This window comes from Trichomonas vaginalis, chromosome VI (genome assembly GCF_026262505.1).
Source record: "Trichomonas vaginalis G3 chromosome VI, whole genome shotgun sequence".
Lineage (NCBI taxonomy): Eukaryota > Parabasalia > Trichomonadida > Trichomonadidae > Trichomonas > Trichomonas vaginalis.
In genome coordinates this window covers 3,395,875-3,416,121 of record NC_067208.1, presented here as the reverse complement: position 1 = coordinate 3,416,121, position 20,247 = coordinate 3,395,875, and the positions used below count along the sequence as shown (strand labels likewise).

Genomic DNA, 20,247 nt, shown 5'->3' with positions numbered 1-20,247 from the left:
TATATCAGGAAAAAAGGTATCACTTATCAAGTTATTGGTTTTTATGTATCTCCTAACTTTGCCTCGTTCTGAATACAATTCTAGTTAACGAATTTTAAATAACTATATGAAGAATACATCATTTTGGTTTTATTATTATTAAAATGATATATATTAGCTATGTATATGCTTGTAAGAATATTATTCCGTGAATTGGAAACAGAAAAAATAAATTTAGACAGAAAATGCATATCTTTAAAAAATAATATGAAATTTAGCTTTGATATTATTATCCGATAAAATATGCATGATAATTACTCCGCAAATAAAATTTAGGAAGCAAGTTGTGACGGTTTGGGGGTTTTCAATGGCCCACAAGGAAGGAAGTATCGTTTTATCAGGCAACAAGAGGTCTTGAAATGAGTAAAGGACTGATCACCCTTGAAAGGTTCAAACTTGCTTGCGCGCCGCAGTCTTAAAAATGATATGTTTCACTTCTGGTCGAAAATTTCAACCTCTATGACAGTTGTTGGATGAACAATTGTGTAGCGGGATGAAATCTGAGTGCGGCCTGGGGCTGCAGCATCAATCTTCCCGGCATCTTTACCGCAATCATCTCTTAGATTGCACACAAAGTTGCGAACGAGCAGTTTTCTATGCGGTAAAGATGCCGGTAAAAGAGAGCCGTAGTGATTCTCTGCTGCAGCGTCAATCTTCCCGGCATCTTTACCGCAATCATCTCTTAGATTGCACACAAAGTTGCGAACGAGCAGTTTTCTATGCGGTAAAGATGCCGGAAAGAGAGAGTCGATGTGAGGTTCTTTTCGAGGGCTCCTCGAATGAGACACTGTTCCACATTGATAACTTGAACGCGGAAGTTTGACCGACAAGAGTGTATTGTGCACTCCTGTCGGTCGCAGTGTCTCATTCTGGGAGACATTCTCTGCATGTCTCCCAGAATGGAACAATGTTCCGCATTGATAACTTGAACGCGGAAGTTTGACCGACAAGAGTGTATTGTGCACTCCTGTCGGTCGCAGTGTCTCATTCTGGGAGACATTGCCTCTGCATGTCTCCCAGAATGGAACAATGTTCCGCATTGATAACTTGAACGCGGAAGTTTGACCGACAAGAGTGTATTGTGCACTCCTGTCGGTCGCAGTGTCTCATTCTGGGAGACATTGCCTCTGCATGTCTCCCAGAATGGAACAATGTTCCGCATTGATAACTTGAACGCGGAAGTTTGACCGACAAGAGTGTATTGTGCACTCCTGTCGGTCGCAGTGTCTCATTCTGGGAGACATTGCCTCTGCATGTCTCCCAGAATGGAACAATGTTCCGCATTGATAACTTGAACGCGGAAGTTTGACCGACAAGAGTGTATTGTGCACTCCTGTCGGTCGCAGTGTCTCATTCTGGGAGACATTGCCTCTGCATGTCTCCCAGAATGGAACAATGTTCCGCATTGATAACTTGAACGCGGAAGTTTGACCGACAAGAGTGTATTGTGCACTCCTGTCGGTCGCAGTGTCTCATTCTGGGAGACATTCCTCTGCATGTCTCCCAGAATGGAACAATGTTCCGCATTGATAACTTGAACGCGGAAGTTTGACCGACAAGAGTGTATTGTGCACTCCTGTCGGTCGCAGTGTCTCATTCTGGGAGACATTGCCTCTGCATGTCTCCCAGAATGGAACAATGTTCCGCATTGATAACTTGAACGCGGAAGTTTGACCGACAAGAGTGTATTGTGCACTCCTGTCGGTCGCAGTGTCTCATTCTGGGAGACATTGCCTCTGCATGTCTCCCAGAATGGAACAATGTTCCGCATTGATAACTTGAACGCGGAAGTTTGACCGACAAGAGTGTATTGTGCACTCCTGTCGGTCGCAGTGTCTCATTCTGGGAGACATTGCCTCTGCATGTCTCCCAGAATGGAACAATGTTCCGCATTGATAACTTGAACGCGGAAGTTTGACCGACAAGAGTGTATTGTGCACTCCTGTCGGTCGCAGTGTCTCATTCTGGGAGACATTGCCTCTGCATGTCTCCCAGAATGGAACAATGTTCCGCATTGATAACTTGAACGCGGAAGTTTGACCGACAAGAGTGTATTGTGCACTCCTGTCGGTCGCAGTGTCTCATTCTGGGAGACATTGCCTCTGCATGTCTCCCAGAATGGAACAATGTTCCGCATTGATAACTTGAACGCGGAAGTTTGACCGACAAGAGTGTATTGTGCACTCCTGTCGGTCGCAGTGTCTCATTCTGGGAGACATTGCCTCTGCATGTCTCCCAGAATGGAACAATGTTCCGCATTGATAACTTGAACGCGGAAGTTTGACCGACAAGAGTGTATTGTGCACTCCTGTCGGTCGCAGTGTCTCATTCTGGGAGACATTGCCTCTGCATGTCTCCCAGAATGGAACAATGTTCCGCATTGATAACTTGAACGCGGAAGTTTGACCGACAAGAGTGTATTGTGCACTCCTGTCGGTCGCAGTGTCTCATTCTGGGAGACATTGCCTCTGCATGTCTCCCAGAATGGAACAATGTTCCGCATTGATAACTTGAACGCGGAAGTTTGACCGACAAGAGTGTATTGTGCACTCCTGTCGGTCGCAGTGTCTCATTCTGGGAGACATTGCCTCTGCATGTCTCCCAGAATGGAACAATGTTCCGCATTGATAACTTGAACGCGGAAGTTTGACCGACAAGAGTGTATTGTGCACTCCTGTCGGTCGCAGTGTCTCATTCTGGGAGACATTGCCTCTGCATGTCTCCCAGAATGGAACAATGTTCCGCATTGATAACTTGAACGCGCGGAAGTTTGACCGACAAGAGTGTATTGTGCACTCCTGTCGGTCGCAGTGTCTCATTCTGGGAGACATTCCTCTGCATGTCTCCCAGAATGGAACAATGTTCCGCATTGATAACTTGAACGCGGAAGTTTGACCGACAAGAGTGTATTGTGCACTCCTGTCGGTCGCAGTGTCTCATTCTGGGAGACATTGCCTCTGCATGTCTCCCAGAATGGAACAATGTTCCGCATTCATAACTTGAACGCGGAAGTTTGACCGACAAGAGTGTATTGTGCACTCCTGTCGGTCGCAGTGTCTCATTCTGGGAGACATTTGCCTCTGCATGTCTCCCAGAATGGAACAATGTTCCGCATTGATAACTTGAACGCGGAAGTTTGACCGACAAGAGTGTATTGTGCACTCCTGTCGGTCGCAGTGTCTCATTCTGGGAGACATTGCCTCTGCATGTCTCCCAGAATGGAACAATGTTCCGCATTGATAACTTGAACGCGGAAGTTTGACCGACAAGAGTGTATTGTGCACTCCTGTCGGTCGCAGTGTCTCATTCTGGGAGACATTGCCTCTGCATGTCTCCCAGAATGGAACAATGTTCCGCATTGATAACTTGAACGCGGAAGTTTGACCGACAAGAGTGTATTGTGCACTCCTGTCGGTCGCAGTGTCTCATTCTGGGAGACATTGCCTCTGCATGTCTCCCAGAATGGAACAATGTTCCGCATTGATAACTTGAACGCGGAAGTTTGACCGACAAGAGTGTATTGTGCACTCCTGTCGGTCGCAGTGTCTCATTCTGGGAGACATTGCCTCTGCATGTCTCCCAGAATGGAACAATGTTCCGCATTGATAACTTGAACGCGGAAGTTTGACCGACAAGAGTGTATTGTGCACTCCTGTCGGTCGCAGTGTCTCATTCTGGGAGACATTGCCTCTGCATGTCTCCCAGAATGGAACAATGTTCCGCATTGATAACTTGAACGCGGAAGTTTGACCGACAAGAGTGTATTGTGCACTCCTGTCGGTCGCAGTGTCTCATTCTGGGAGACATTGCCTCTGCATGTCTCCCAGAATGGAACAATGTTCCGCATTGATAACTTGAACGCGGAAGTTTGACCGACAAGAGTGTATTGTGCACTCCTGTCGGTCGCAGTGTCTCATTCTGGGAGACATTGCCTCTGCATGTCTCCCAGAATGGAACAATGTTCCGCATTGATAACTTGAACGCGGAAGTTTGACCGACAAGAGTGTATTGTGCACTCCTGTCGGTCGCAGTGTCTCATTCTGGGAGACATTGCCTCTGCATGTCTCCCAGAATGGAACAATGTTCCGCATTGATAACTTGAACGCGGAAGTTTGACCGACAAGAGTGTATTGTGCACTCCTGTCGGTCGCAGTGTCTCATTCTGGGAGACATTGCCTCTGCATGTCTCCCAGAATGGAACAATGTTCCGCATTCATAACTTGAACGCGGAAGTTTGACCGACAAGAGTGTATTGTGCACTCCTGTCGGTCGCAGTGTCTCATTCTGGGAGACATTGCCTCTGCATGTCTCCCAGAATGGAACAATGTTCCGCATTGATAACTTGAACGCGGAAGTTTGACCGACAAGAGTGTATTGTGCACTCCTGTCGGTCGCAGTGTCTCATTCTGGGAGACATTGCCTCTGCATGTCTCCCAGAATGGAACAATGTTCCGCATTCATAACTTGAACGCGGAAGTTTGACCGACAAGAGTGTATTGTGCACTCCTGTCGGTCGCAGTGTCTCATTCTGGGAGACATTGCCTCTGCATGTCTCCCAGAATGGAACAATGTTCCGCATTGATAACTTGAACGCGGAAGTTTGACCGACAAGAGTGTATTGTGCACTCCTGTCGGTCGCAGTGTCTCATTCTGGGAGACATTTCCTCTGCATGTCTCCCAGAATGGAACAATGTTCCGCATTGATAACTTGAACGCGGAAGTTTGACCGACAAGTGTATTGTGCACTCCTGTCGGTCGCAGTGTCTCATTCTGGGAGACATTTCCTCTGCATGTCTCCCAGAATGGAACAATGTTCCGCATTGATAACTTGAACGCGGAAGTTTGACCGACAAGAGTGCATTATCCAATCTTTTTTGTCATATACCTCAACCCACAAAGACAAAACCTTACATAAAATAGGTAAACTTTGGTTTTCACTTAATAATGTTTATTTTTAATTTTTTGTTCTTTATATAACTTTTTCTTCTACTAAACTATTTTACAGACTCTACTGAGCTATCTCACATATATACCTGTGACAATAACACATATATACTCCCTTCATATTCTGATCTCATGACATATTACAGCACAAACTATAATTATACAACATACCTCATAAAGTCTGATTTTACCCCTATAAGCGTTCAAAACCTATTTTCCTTAAAATTTCTCTTCAAGTTCATACTGAAACAACATCTTTTTTTGAAAATACAATTTTTTCAAAAAATGTATGAATTCAAAAGTGCATACTATATCTAGTCATTACCCAACATTAATTTTGTATTTTAGTTTTTAAGATATTCATTTTATTATACGTCTTATTCAGAAAATTAAATATATTTGTGAGGGAAAACGGAGGAAATAATAAATATGTCAAGATCGAGGAATTGACAATTTTAAGGAAAATATTAAGTTGTGTATTTTGTGTTTATCTCATTGTGTGATGCATATTTTCACGATCTGACAGCAGAAATCGAATCAGCAGAGCCAGAAGAATCAGATTACGCGGGGAAAATAGGTTTTGAACGCTTAGATAGGGGTAAAATCAGACTTTATGAGGTATGTTGTATAATTATAGTTTGTGCTGTAATATGTCATGAGATCAGAATATGAAGGGAGTATATATGTGTTATTGTCACAGGTATATATGTGAGGATAGCTCAGTAGAGTCTGTAAAATAGTTTAGTAGAAGAAAAAGTTATATAAAGAACAAAAAATTAAAAATAAACATTATTAAGTGAAAACCAAAGTTTACCTATTTTATGTAAGGTTTTGTCTTTGTGGGTTGAGGTATATGACAAAAAAGATTGGATAATGCACTCTTGTCGGTCAAACTTCCGCGTTCAAGTTATGAATGCGGAACATTGTTCCATTCTGGGAGACATGCAGAGGCAATGTCTCCCAGAATGAGACACTGCGACCGACAGGAGTGCACAATACACTCTTGTCGGTCAAACTTCCGCGTTCAAGTTATCAATGCGGAACATTGTTCCATTCTGGGAGACATGCAGAGGCAATGTCTCCCAGAATGAGACACTGCGACCGACAGGAGTGCACAATACACTCTTGTCGGTCAAACTTCCGCGTTCAAGTTATGAATGCGGAACATTGTTCCATTCTGGGAGACATGCAGAGGCAATGTCTCCCAGAATGAGACACTGCGACCGACAGGAGTGCACAATACACTCTTGTCGGTCAAACTTCCGCGTTCAAGTTATCAATGCGGAACATTGTTCCATTCTGGGAGACATGCAGAGGCAATGTCTCCCAGAATGAGACACTGCGACCGACAGGAGTGCACAATACACTCTTGTCGGTCAAACTTCCGCGTTCAAGTTATCAATGCGGAACATTGTTCCATTCTGGGAGACATGCAGAGGCAATGTCTCCCAGAATGAGACACTGCGACCGACAGGAGTGCACAATACACTCTTGTCGGTCAAACTTCCGCGTTCAAGTTATGAATGCGGAACATTGTTCCATTCTGGGAGACATGCAGAGGCAATGTCTCCCAGAATGAGACACTGCGACCGACAGGAGTGCACAATACACTCTTGTCGGTCAAACTTCCGCGTTCAAGTTATCAATGCGGAACATTGTTCCATTCTGGGAGACATGCAGAGGCAATGTCTCCCAGAATGAGACACTGCGACCGACAGGAGTGCACAATACACTCTTGTCGGTCAAACTTCCGCGTTCAAGTTATGAATGCGGAACATTGTTCCATTCTGGGAGACATGCAGAGGCAATGTCTCCCAGAATGAGACACTGCGACCGACAGGAGTGCACAATACACTCTTGTCGGTCAAACTTCCGCGTTCAAGTTATCAATGCGGAACATTGTTCCATTCTGGGAGACATGCAGAGGCAATGTCTCCCAGAATGAGACACTGCGACCGACAGGAGTGCACAATACACTCTTGTCGGTCAAACTTCCGCGTTCAAGTTATCAATGCGGAACATTGTTCCATTCTGGGAGACATGCAGAGGCAATGTCTCCCAGAATGAGACACTGCGACCGACAGGAGTGCACAATACACTCTTGTCGGTCAAACTTCCGCGTTCAAGTTATCAATGCGGAACATTGTTCCATTCTGGGAGACATGCAGAGGCAATGTCTCCCAGAATGAGACACTGCGACCGACAGGAGTGCACAATACACTCTTGTCGGTCAAACTTCCGCGTTCAAGTTATCAATGCGGAACATTGTTCCATTCTGGGAGACATGCAGAGGCAATGTCTCCCAGAATGAGACACTGCGACCGACAGGAGTGCACAATACACTCTTGTCGGTCAAACTTCCGCGTTCAAGTTATGAATGCGGAACATTGTTCCATTCTGGGAGACATGCAGAGGCAATGTCTCCCAGAATGAGACACTGCGACCGACAGGAGTGCACAATACACTCTTGTCGGTCAAACTTCCGCGTTCAAGTTATGAATGCGGAACATTGTTCCATTCTGGGAGACATGCAGAGGCAATGTCTCCCAGAATGAGACACTGCGACCGACAGGAGTGCACAATACACTCTTGTCGGTCAAACTTCCGCGTTCAAGTTATCAATGCGGAACATTGTTCCATTCTGGGAGACATGCAGAGGCAATGTCTCCCAGAATGAGACACTGCGACCGACAGGAGTGCACAATACACTCTTGTCGGTCAAACTTCCGCGTTCAAGTTATGAATGCGGAACATTGTTCCATTCTGGGAGACATGCAGAGGCAATGTCTCCCAGAATGAGACACTGCGACCGACAGGAGTGCACAATACACTCTTGTCGGTCAAACTTCCGCGTTCAAGTTATGAATGCGGAACATTGTTCCATTCTGGGAGACATGCAGAGGCAATGTCTCCCAGAATGAGACACTGCGACCGACAGGAGTGCACAATACACTCTTGTCGGTCAAACTTCCGCGTTCAAGTTATCAATGCGGAACATTGTTCCATTCTGGGAGACATGCAGAGGCAATGTCTCCCAGAATGAGACACTGCGACCGACAGGAGTGCACAATACACTCTTGTCGGTCAAACTTCCGCGTTCAAGTTATGAATGCGGAACATTGTTCCATTCTGGGAGACATGCAGAGGCAATGTCTCCCAGAATGAGACACTGCGACCGACAGGAGTGCACAATACACTCTTGTCGGTCAAACTTCCGCGTTCAAGTTATGAATGCGGAACATTGTTCCATTCTGGGAGACATGCAGAGGCAATGTCTCCCAGAATGAGACACTGCGACCGACAGGAGTGCACAATACACTCTTGTCGGTCAAACTTCCGCGTTCAAGTTATCAATGCGGAACATTGTTCCATTCTGGGAGACATGCAGAGGCAATGTCTCCCAGAATGAGACACTGCGACCGACAGGAGTGCACAATACACTCTTGTCGGTCAAACTTCCGCGTTCAAGTTATCAATGCGGAACATTGTTCCATTCTGGGAGACATGCAGAGGCAATGTCTCCCAGAATGAGACACTGCGACCGACAGGAGTGCACAATACACTCTTGTCGGTCAAACTTCCGCGTTCAAGTTATGAATGCGGAACATTGTTCCATTCTGGGAGACATGCAGAGGCAATGTCTCCCAGAATGAGACACTGCGACCGACAGGAGTGCACAATACACTCTTGTCGGTCAAACTTCCGCGTTCAAGTTATGAATGCGGAACATTGTTCCATTCTGGGAGACATGCAGAGGCAATGTCTCCCAGAATGAGACACTGCGACCGACGACAGGAGTGCACAATACACTCTTGTCGGTCAAACTTCCGCGTTCAAGTTATCAATGCGGAACATTGTTCCATTCTGGGAGACATGCAGAGGAAATGTCTCCCAGAATGAGACACTGCGACCGACAGGAGTGCACAATACACTCTTGTCGGTCAAACTTCCGCGTTCAAGTTATAATGCGGAACATTGTTCCATTCTGGGAGACATGCAGAGGCAATGTCTCCCAGAATGAGACACTGCGACCGACAGGAGTGCACAATACACTCTTGTCGGTCAAACTTCCGCGTTCAAGTTATCAATGCGGAACATTGTTCCATTCTGGGAGACATGCAGAGGCAATGTCTCCCAGAATGAGACACTGCGACCGACAGGAGTGCACAATACACTCTTGTCGGTCAAACTTCCGCGTTCAAGTTATCAATGCGGAACATTGTTCCATTCTGGGAGACATGCAGAGGCAATGTCTCCCAGAATGAGACACTGCGACCGACAGGAGTGCACAATACACTCTTGTCGGTCAAACTTCCGCGTTCAAGTTATCAATGCGGAACATTGTTCCATTCTGGGAGACATGCAGAGGCAATGTCTCCCAGAATGAGACACTGCGACCGACAGGAGTGCACAATACACTCTTGTCGGTCAAACTTCCGCGTTCAAGTTATCAATGCGGAACATTGTTCCATTCTGGGAGACATGCAGAGGCAATGTCTCCCAGAATGAGACACTGCGACCGACAGGAGTGCACAATACACTCTTGTCGGTCAAACTTCCGCGTTCAAGTTATCAATGCGGAACATTGTTCCATTCTGGGAGACATGCAGAGGCAATGTCTCCCAGAATGAGACACTGCGACCGACAGGAGTGCACAATACACTCTTGTCGGTCAAACTTCCGCGTTCAAGTTATCAATGCGGAACATTGTTCCATTCTGGGAGACATGCAATGTCTCCCAGAATGAGACACTGCGACCGACAGGAGTGCACAATACACTCTTGTCGGTCAAACTTCCGCGTTCAAGTTATCAATGCGGAACATTGTTCCATTCTGGGAGACATGCAGAGGCAATGTCTCCCAGAATGAGACACTGCGACCGACAGGAGTGCACAATACACTCTTGTCGGTCAAACTTCCGCGTTCAAGTTATCAATGCGGAACATTGTTCCATTCTGGGAGACATGCAGAGGCAATGTCTCCCAGAATGAGACACTGCGACCGACAGGAGTGCACAATACACTCTTGTCGGTCAAACTTCCGCGTTCAAGTTATCAATGCGGAACATTGTTCCATTCTGGGAGACATGCAGAGGCAATGTCTCCCAGAATGAGACACTGCGACCGACAGGAGTGCACAATACACTCTTGTCGGTCAAACTTCCGCGTTCAAGTTATCAATGCGGAACATTGTTCCATTCTGGGAGACATGCAGAGGCAATGTCTCCCAGAATGAGACACTGCGACCGACAGGAGTGCACAATACTCTTGTCGGTCAAAGTTTTGCAATCACATTCTGATTGCAGAAGATTGTTCTCATTCTGGGAGACATGCAGAGGCAATGTCTCCCGAAATGATACCGTCATACCAACACCAATTTATTCCTTCTTTCCATTGTCATACAATTCAATATTTTTATCAATCTTAATCAACTTTTTTTATTCTTCTTTAATTCAATTTATCTTTCTCCTAGAATATCTATTCCTTTAACAGACATAAAATCACTAATCGAGCTTTTTCAATACTCAAAATTTCATATAAATCTTTGTTATTTTTTCTCTCATCGCTTATTTTATTAAATATACATATTTCCTCTCACATATCCCTCTTCATATATATTGGATCTCAACACTCATCTATTAGAACAATATATTTTCGCTTAATCTCATATTATTCATTAACAATCTTTCATCTTCTTATTTCTAGTTAACCTACCAATATATATATAGAATATATGCCCAATTACATATTCAGATACATTAAATTCAAGAAATTCTTCTAATATTATTCTCCTATTCATAATAAAATCATATTTAGTCTCACATCACAATTCTATCAGTTCTCCAATATCATATCATATTGGTAACATCACATATATCTCTTATAATATCACTTAAATTTGTATTTTTTTATTAATTATATTTAATTAGTTCTACATTCTATTATTATAGAGGTTTGACAAACTCATCAATAGTTAAAATCAAAATCTATTCAGAACTTTGAATCTAATGAAAATTACATTTCGATATCTTTTTGCAAGCTTAATTTTTTGTATTATCTTAAAATACATTTAGTAATGTTATGTACGTATTGAATTCAAATTATAGCGCAGTAACATTGAATGTTGTCAACTTCTGATTTCATATTGCATCAATTTTTTTGAGTCTTCAATTTTCATTAAAAATTTTAAAAATCTTATATATAGTATATAGGTATATATTTAATATCATTTTTAGTGAAACAACGATTATTACTTTTTATTGACACTTTTTGTAAATTATATATATGGAGTGGGTTTCTCAATTCTCCTTATATACCCACTTCCGGCCCTATTTGAGTTTATGAACAAACTCAAATAGGGCTGTAAAAATATAATTATATTACAGCGGTCGCCTATCTTTATTGGATAGGCGACCAAAATTCAAAATCTCAGAAATACGATATATTTACAAAATAATGGCAGCTACATGTAAATATATGGCTGCCATTCGATATTTACCTTGTTTGAAGCTTGCTTTTTCAGTTGGTGTCAAAGAATTTTGATGCCAACTGAAAAAGCAAGTTTCAAACGAGGTAGATCGAAAATTTACAATACAATACAAACAAAAGCCTATTTGCTTTTGTTTTTGAATGCGGTTGTCGAATCGTTTTGATAGTCCCATTCAAAACCAAAAGCAAATAGACTTTTTGTGTATTAATATGGCATATCTTCACAATATAAGATATGCCATATTAATAATTACACAAAAATTCAAACGATAAATCTAGCACAAATAATCTTTAACGATAAGATACATTTTAATACCACATATATAACTACCACAATAAACAATATTAATACGATTAATATTACAGAGTTTTGAGTCAAATCAGAATCAATTTATGAGCACTTTTTGAGATTTGAGCTTTAATATTTCGATATTGATATTACCACACCAAGCATATTATATATATGTTAATTTTAAGATATTTTGAAAAAATTGAATATCATAAATTGTGAATATACTTCTTTATTTATAAACACATACACATATTAACTATACTTATATAGGACTCACACATACATATATATAAATAGCTCAAACACATTTTGTTGGTCTCATATAATCTAATGCCTAAACAAAAACTCATTAAATTCATATATAACACTCATAGAATCATTTTTACATATCATAACAATATGCGCACACTGTGATATTAGTAAAAAACACATAATTAGGAGAGCATTAAAAGATGCAACCTTTAGTTTTTTGAAACCACTATATTTGATTATATAGGATAATCCGGTATCTAGTAGCGGACATATCTGTATAATATTAGACCTAAAAAACCAATATTGAATGACTTTTCCATACAATACCATTTTTGGTATGCAAAATTTGGGATTCTCACTTTTTCTTTGCAAAAAATGGGATATTCCCTTAAATTTATGCAATCTGAAAACGAGTTTTTACCAAGATTTGTAAAGTTAGATGGAAATTCAAGAATTTCTAAACTTGTGCACTTATGAAATGCAAAATCACCAATACTATATAAAGATTCTGGAAAGAAAACGGTTTTAATATTGTTGCAATCTGAATATTCATTTGCTTCAATAATTGTTGTTCCGTCTGCAATGATTAAATTATCTGTTTCAGGACAAACAGATTAAATATACTTATAAAGAAGGAATAACATAAATTATCCGAAAAAAGTGCCAGTATTCAATTTTTATCTATCGTTTTATTCAAAATAATATGCAATGAACTTTTGTCATAATAATTAGGAAATATACAATTTATTTCTGATCTAAAGTACAACATGCAATGTGGTCACATCTAGATATTGATAATTATACCCATTTTCCTAAGGAAAGTCTCCATATTGTATTCTTCCCCTCAATATTGAATAAAACCTCTTTTAAAAAAATTGAAAAGCAATTTCGGTTTCTCCTATTTTCTTCTTATTTTTATGAGATTTCAAGATAAATTTAATACAATAGATCCTAAGTTCATGAAATTAAAAAGGAAAAATATATAGATTTATCTAATTATATTATTCAAACTTTTGATAGAGATTCATTCAATTTTGAATGAGAATAACGATAGGGAGACTTTAAGTAGGAAAATGGGTATAATTATCAATTGCTATCAATTCTTCTGAGAAAATGGACACAAGACTTTGAAATTACTATATTTTATGAACTTAAAAATGATAAATGGAAAAATATAGATGTAATTAATACAAAACAAACAGATTTTAAAAAGAACAACAAACAAAGTAAATGAATTTATCCGAAGTCATTAAGAATAGTTTTACGAAATTCATTTTTGTCATTGATTATCTTCTGAGCTTTTTTAATTGATTGGATTCTAAAAATAATAAAAACTACACAAATAACCAGTGAAATGCTTCCAATAGAAATCAAGCTAATAACAAGTTTTGAAAGGTGTTTCTTTTCATGTATAGGTAAATTAGGACATTCGGCTGTAAGATTAACTTTGACACCACCAAGTTGTTTAGATGGATAAAATGGATAGGCACTGACATTGTGATGACCTTGAGAATAATAAAGGAATTTACCGGAAACAAGATGATAACCACAATAAACAAATGTATTGACAATACTGTTTGAAAATGCTGAGTCGGAAATATTATTGATGTTACCTTCAATAAATATTTTGATTTCTTTTGATGATGTGAAATATTCATTAATCATAGAATTGTTTTCTTTTGTGATGATATGGATGTTCTCTAAACTCTCGAAAACAGAAAGGGATGGATATTCTGTAACAAATGAATTAAATGTGATTGATTTAACTAAATTTCTAAGATTCTCTAATTTGAGAAAATATTGATTCAAACAATTAAAAATCAGATTTTCTATTTTCAAATCATTTTCAAAAACATTTTCGTTCAATGAACAATTAGAATCTATTATGATTTCTTTGAGTTCAAGACAATTACTGAAACAATAATTTGACAAATTTTTCAGACTTGATGGCAAATTTATTTTTGTCAAAGATTTACATAAAGGTAGTCTCACGAGAAAACTGACGGTAAAAATTCGATGAAACCAGGTGCATTGTATAGTACATATATGTGGTAAATAAATGTCGATTAGCTTTGTAAAAAATATCCCACAGTTTTTGAGATCTTGAAAACGGCTATTCAAAAAGTCGAAAATTTTCGCGAGATGTTAATGGGCAAGACAGTTTTTCGACAAATAAATCGTAAACATGGGAATTAAAATAAGGCGTTATATTACATATATGGTAAAGAATATGGATGTGAAGAGCGTTAGTAGAATGGAAAGACTTTGAAATTTTAAAAAATTTATCTGGACTAAAAAATTATTTGATTATAAAAAATATTATATATCAATTGCTATATAGAACTATCATAACAGATTTTGGAAAAGCCGCAAATCCCAAGTTGGAGAATTCATTAAATACTAATTATTCAGCTTTTTATCAGAAAGGAAGGTAGTGTAGTGGTTGGGAACACTATGCTCTTTTTGAACTAAAAGGCAACTGTTCAAATCATAACATCTTTGTTTTTTTTTCTTATTCTGCCATTATTGTTTTTCCTTGTTATGATTCAAATTAAAAATATTTTAGTAAAGGTATTTTGGACATCATTTTTTCACATTGTCTCAATGCAAATGTTTGAAAATTTTGTAGGCAATATGACAACTCTTTCAACATTTGTTCTCTTTTATTAACTCAAACAGATTTAGGATCTAATTTCATGCCTTCGAAGACATTTAAACCATCTTCAACATAATTTATTGACAAATTGATAACAATTACTCATGAATGTCGTAGATTTAATATCCTGTCACTCAGCAACAAATTCGGGTTCAATAACAAAGCTCAGTAAAAACTTTCAGAAATTCTCCAATTTATTTTAGTGTCTTTTTGCGTCATTACGGCTGCATTTTCTTCTGCATCTGAACGCTGTGTTTGGAAGAAGACGAAATACAGAAACTTTCAACACAAGTAATCAGATTTTCTTGTCTTTCATGTTAAAATGCTTCATCTCGCTAGGTATACGTCATTTATTGGATGGATTGTTAGCTTTGTGTCCAAATAGCAAAAAAAAGTATTAATTTAAATTTCGCATTTTGCATAAGTATACGCTTTAATTTATATCAAAACAGATTTAGATAGCTTAAAACAATATAGTTTACTCATAAATACATCTTGATAATTCACTTCTTCAATTTTCATAATCTTATATCCTGACCTATATCCTCTTCTAAACCATATTTCTACTGAGATCTTCTTAAAGCATCTTTTTATCCCTATCTACGCCTCGAAACCCTATTTTTCCGGCGGAATATGAATCTTCGGGTCTCGCTGATTCGATTTCTGCAGTCAGATCGTAAAAATACCCACTACATAGCCTGATAATCTCAATTTAAGTTCCTTAATTTTTTTGAAAAAAAAATTAAAACTCCCTTATCAAACATCATGCTCATTTTTACGAATTTCATTTTTCCTTTAAGTTTAAAATATACGCTTTTTAGCATGTTTATAATACATTTTCAATTTACATTTACATTTTTATTTTTGAATTGTTTATTTATATTTCCGTTTGAACAATAATATTTATTGAAAATTGTGAGAGAAACGGATATAATAAAAAACACCATACAACAAAATTCACTTTTTTTCATACTTACGCGGATCACTCCTTTTCGGCCCAATATGCCGGAAATGATAAAACTCTCAGATTTAGTTGCTAAGATCCAAACTCTCGACTCTCAAATCTACTTCCTCAGATCTTGTTGCTAAGATCCAAACTCTCGACTCTCAAATCTACTTCCTCAGATCTTGTTGCTAAGATCCAAACTCTCGACTCTCAAATCTACTTCCTCAGATCTTGTTGCTAAGATCGATCTATTATACTCAATTTTACTTAAGCAATATAGATCACCTTTATTATGATTCTCTTTATCTGTACTTGTTTAAAATTAAATTACATCATAAAGATCTAATTACAAATTATTTAGAATTTTGAAATAAAACCAGTATTTTATCAAATGCTTTGAGATTAATGCATTCAAACTTTAAAAAAAAAGATATATTCAGATCAATTTCAATATTATTGATTTTTTAATGTAAAAACTATGTCTACATAGATCTCAAACAATTTTATTAGATTAGTGATGCGAAAAATTCCCAAACATATGGGGTTTCTCATATCCCGTCCCCTATCGTTTCCCCAATTCAATTTTTTTTGGAATTTTATTTTTTTTCCCGCCCATTTGAATTAAAAATGGGCGATTTTCGTTAATGTGATTGAAATATCATAAAATTAATACATATTTTAGCTAATAATTCTATTTTTATACAATATTCTCTCATTAAATCAACATTTTTTTCTAATTTTAATTTTTAATTTTTAATTTCTTCATAATTTTAGCGATTTATGCTCATTATAGCAAATAAATAATATATATAATATATTATTTCATTTTATTCAGATAGGTCTTTGGGATTGGGATACCTTGTCCAAATTCAGAGGAAGTTTGAGAGGTTGGGATGGGGTAGCCCATATTCAATTATCCCAAGTGTACTCCACGAATTTAAAATTATATTATATTATTGATGACATATCTAAATTTATAGATAAAAATTTCAATGCGTACACAATTTTTTTTGAGAAAATTCTTTTTTTTTACTTATTTTCATTCATAAAAGCTCACGTGAACTTAATTAACAACTGAGACATTTCCTATGAAATCATTTAATGCCGTCAAAATAGACATGTCTAAGCTGTTTTGAGTGACTTTCGCTCGATGTCTGATGCAATATCAGACATCGAGCGAAAGTCTCTCATATTGGCAACACATCCATACGATCAATACTATAGCTACGAATTACAAGCCTGTTTGGGCAATTTTTGGCCGAGTTCTGATTTTTCATTAGATCTCGAGCGAAAGTCTCTCAAATTGGCTGCCAGTTCATAAGAGTGAAACTCTAGCTACGAATTAGAAGCTTGCTTGAGAGACTCTCGCTCGCGTTGGGATCTGCATCAGAACTCGAGCGAAAGCCTCTCAAAGTGGTAAGACCTGCTCATTGTTGAGCAGGAGCTGCGTAATGTGTTCGAGCAGAGTGAGGCTCTTCTAAGATCTTCCTTGTGATTGGAAGAAATTAGAAGAGTCTCACTCTACTATTTTGTAATTGTATGCCCTGCCTTTGAGTGACCAGGGCTGCGTAATGTGTTCGAGCAGAGTGAGGCTCTTCTAAGATCTTCCTTGTGATTGGAAGAAATTAGAAGAGTCTCACTCTACTATTTTGTAATTGTATGCCCTGGCCTTTGAGTGACCAGGGCTGCGTAATGTGTTCGAGCAGAGTGAGGCTCTTCTAAGATCTTCCTTGTGATTGGAAGAAATTAGAAGAGTCTCACTCTACTATTTTGTAATTGTATGCCCTGGCCTTTGAGTGACCAGGGCTGCGTAATGAATTCGAGTAGGATTGTACAATAGCTCGGCAAACGCCGAGCAAATTGATATAAACGTACATCCCACAAAAAATGGATTGTCAAAATTTATCCCAAATTTTACAAAACCGCAGCGGTTATGACATCCCAGGGCTAAAAAAATTCGGAAACTCGCATCTCTAATTAGATACTCTTTTTCCCAATTTTTTTCAAAATCTTTTTTTACATATCAAAAATTGTAATTTTCAATTTCATTTTTATTTTTTCCATATTTTTTTTGGAATTTGGATATGCGTCCAAAGTAGTTATGTCATTAGAAAAATATTAGATATCTGAAGAGAAAATGATAACTTAGAGAGTTTTAAAGATTTTATTTTCGAATACAAATATAGACCTCAGAGGAATACATTCTAAATAAATTTGTATCTGAGGGTGAATAAATAAGAACAAAATTTAAAGGGTTAGCATAAATAATGTAGAAATTAAGATTGGAATTTAAATTTAATACAAAATTAAAGGGAATGAATTTGCGATTAGTAGGGTATGGCAAATGGATTGGGAAACATTGGTTACACATGAAAATTATCAGATGTAAGAATTTGGTGCAGATATTTTAAAAATGAGATCTGAGTGCTTAAACAATATCTCAAAATTCAAATTTTCCAAATGAAAATTTGGAAAATTCCCAAAATGCAGAATCAACTGATGATTTTCAATCATTAATAACGCCAATACAAGAAGATCATTTTCCTTCTGCCAACGAACTAAAACAATGGTTTGATATTGCCCATGATGTTTTAATTAGTCCGCCACCTGAGAATCAACATCCAGAAATTGATGAAGAAGAGACACAAAAAGCAATTTATCTATTACAAAACTTAGACTTTCCTAAGAAATAAAATTATTTAATTTATTCTTGTTTGTTTTTTAATTAAACATGTATATTTATTAACATTTCCTTTTTTAATACCTTTCCAACTTCTATTAGTAACAAACACATAACTAATTTGAAGATTTAGCGTTATGAAGAAGTATCCAAGTAATAACGTCAATAATGCATTTGCGATAGGATATAATTGCACCAAAGGTTAAAACTTGTATAAAGAATGAAAAATGAAATTTAATACAATTTTTTTTCGAAAAAAATCCATGCTTGGCTAGATTTTCATAGTTATTGAATATGCATTACTGACATCTTGTAAAAGATGCCGATCAAGGCTTTCAAGATTGCTAAATTTCTCGATTAAAATTTACATTTTTTTTTTATTTGTGTTTAATTACATTTTACAGTTTGCAGACTTACATAAAATCCGCAACATAGTGGTTATTTAATATTTGCCCCACAGTATTGTAGTTTGAAATTTACGATAAGATTATAATTGATAAAGTAAGGTTTTGTCATTAATGCATCTTATAAACTTTCATTGATAAATATGGATAGATAAGTTCTGTGTTCAAAAGTAAGCATTTTTTAAAACGCGCAATTATATCAAGAACGACTATCATAAATTCATGAGTATCGATGATTTTCGTTTAGGATGGACTTAATCGGCTTGATTGATATACATATTTTAAAATGGCATAGCTTTGTGCATGTTATGTCAAGCATTGTGCCAAACCAATTTAAAATGAAACAAATTATTTTAAAGAAACTATATATGAACTATTCGAACACTTTATATTAATGTAGGGAGCTATAAATTTAAATATTCTAAAAATTTATTTATTTGTTAAGAGTTCGGAACAAATTTATTATTGAATATATAGGAAATCAAATAATTATGCATAATCGCATAAAAAAATGCTGAAACAATGAAAAGAAAAAAATAGTTGCCCAATAGAAAAAGTCGAACCCATACCCCTACCCATTGAGTTATCCTCACTTTCAAGTTTCGATCGAAAAAAAGGTATTTAATCGCGTAACTCGCACCTTTTAGTCGTATTTCGAAGTTCTATATAGTATTAAAGATTAAGTTACATTATGTACAAAATAACTTTTTATTGTTATTTGATTTTGATAGCATTATTAGCTGAATATGAAAAATCTCGTAGAAATAATCATTTCATTCAGACATAAGTATTGGATTGTTTCCCAACAAGCATAATAACACACGTTTCATATTATAATTTATTTCATTTCTGTACAAAATTTAGATAACGATATCAAATAAAAAAAACTGTGGCATTTTTTTACTTCAAACTATCATGAAGTGTAACCAAATTGGGTGAGTATTCTTGCTATCAGTATGACATGAAAAAGTGAACGACAAAAATTGAAGATATTGTAGTTAACTCGGATTTTTTTAATTGCAAACACATCTATAATTTGTTTTAAATATCATTTATTATATCAAAATCGAAAAATTCGTTTTTGGAAATCTTTGAATTTATGAGAAGTTCTACAAAGACACTTACAAATATAGCGTTTGCAATAAAAAGGCTCTTTAATCTTCTTCATCCTTGCTCAGAAACTTCTACTGGTTACCTTACGGGTAACCTGCAAAGCTGCTTCCAAGGCATCGGGAAAATAACGTATTTTCGTGAGACGACCTTTATTGACATCCATAAAAACATTTTTCTTTCATCTCTTCAAGATTTTGAGGTAAAATAATGTCGGATAAGCTTTGACAATTATAAAAAGAGTTTTCACTAATAGCTGTCAATGAACTTGGAAATGAAATTGTCTTCAATTCAATACAATTTTGGAAAGAAGATTTTTCGATTTTTAATAATATATTTGAAGTAAAATTAACTTCTGTTAGTTTTGAACAATCACGGAAACAATATTCTGGAATAATAGTTACTGATTCTGGTATATCTATTCGTTCTAGACTTG

General features: G+C 37.5%; 2 protein-coding genes across 2 annotated transcripts; one reads left to right on the top strand and one right to left on the bottom strand.

Annotated features, from left to right (window-relative positions):
- Positions 1-9,558: 9,558 nt before the first annotated feature.
- TVAGG3_0798380 (uncharacterized protein) lies at positions 9,559-9,852 on the top strand (the record flags this gene model as incomplete). Its single annotated transcript, XM_051247221.1, has 1 exon — positions 9,559-9,852. The coding sequence occupies one exon, from the start codon at positions 9,559-9,561 to the stop codon at positions 9,850-9,852; it is 294 nt and encodes a 97-aa protein (XP_051082696.1).
- A 3,399-nt stretch (positions 9,853-13,251) lies between these two features.
- On the bottom strand, positions 13,252-13,680 carry TVAGG3_0798370 (regulation of response to stimulus; the record flags this gene model as incomplete). Its single annotated transcript, XM_001303397.1, has 1 exon — positions 13,252-13,680. The coding sequence occupies one exon, from the start codon at positions 13,678-13,680 to the stop codon at positions 13,252-13,254; it is 429 nt and encodes a 142-aa protein (XP_001303398.1).
- Positions 13,681-20,247: the final 6,567 nt, after the last annotated feature.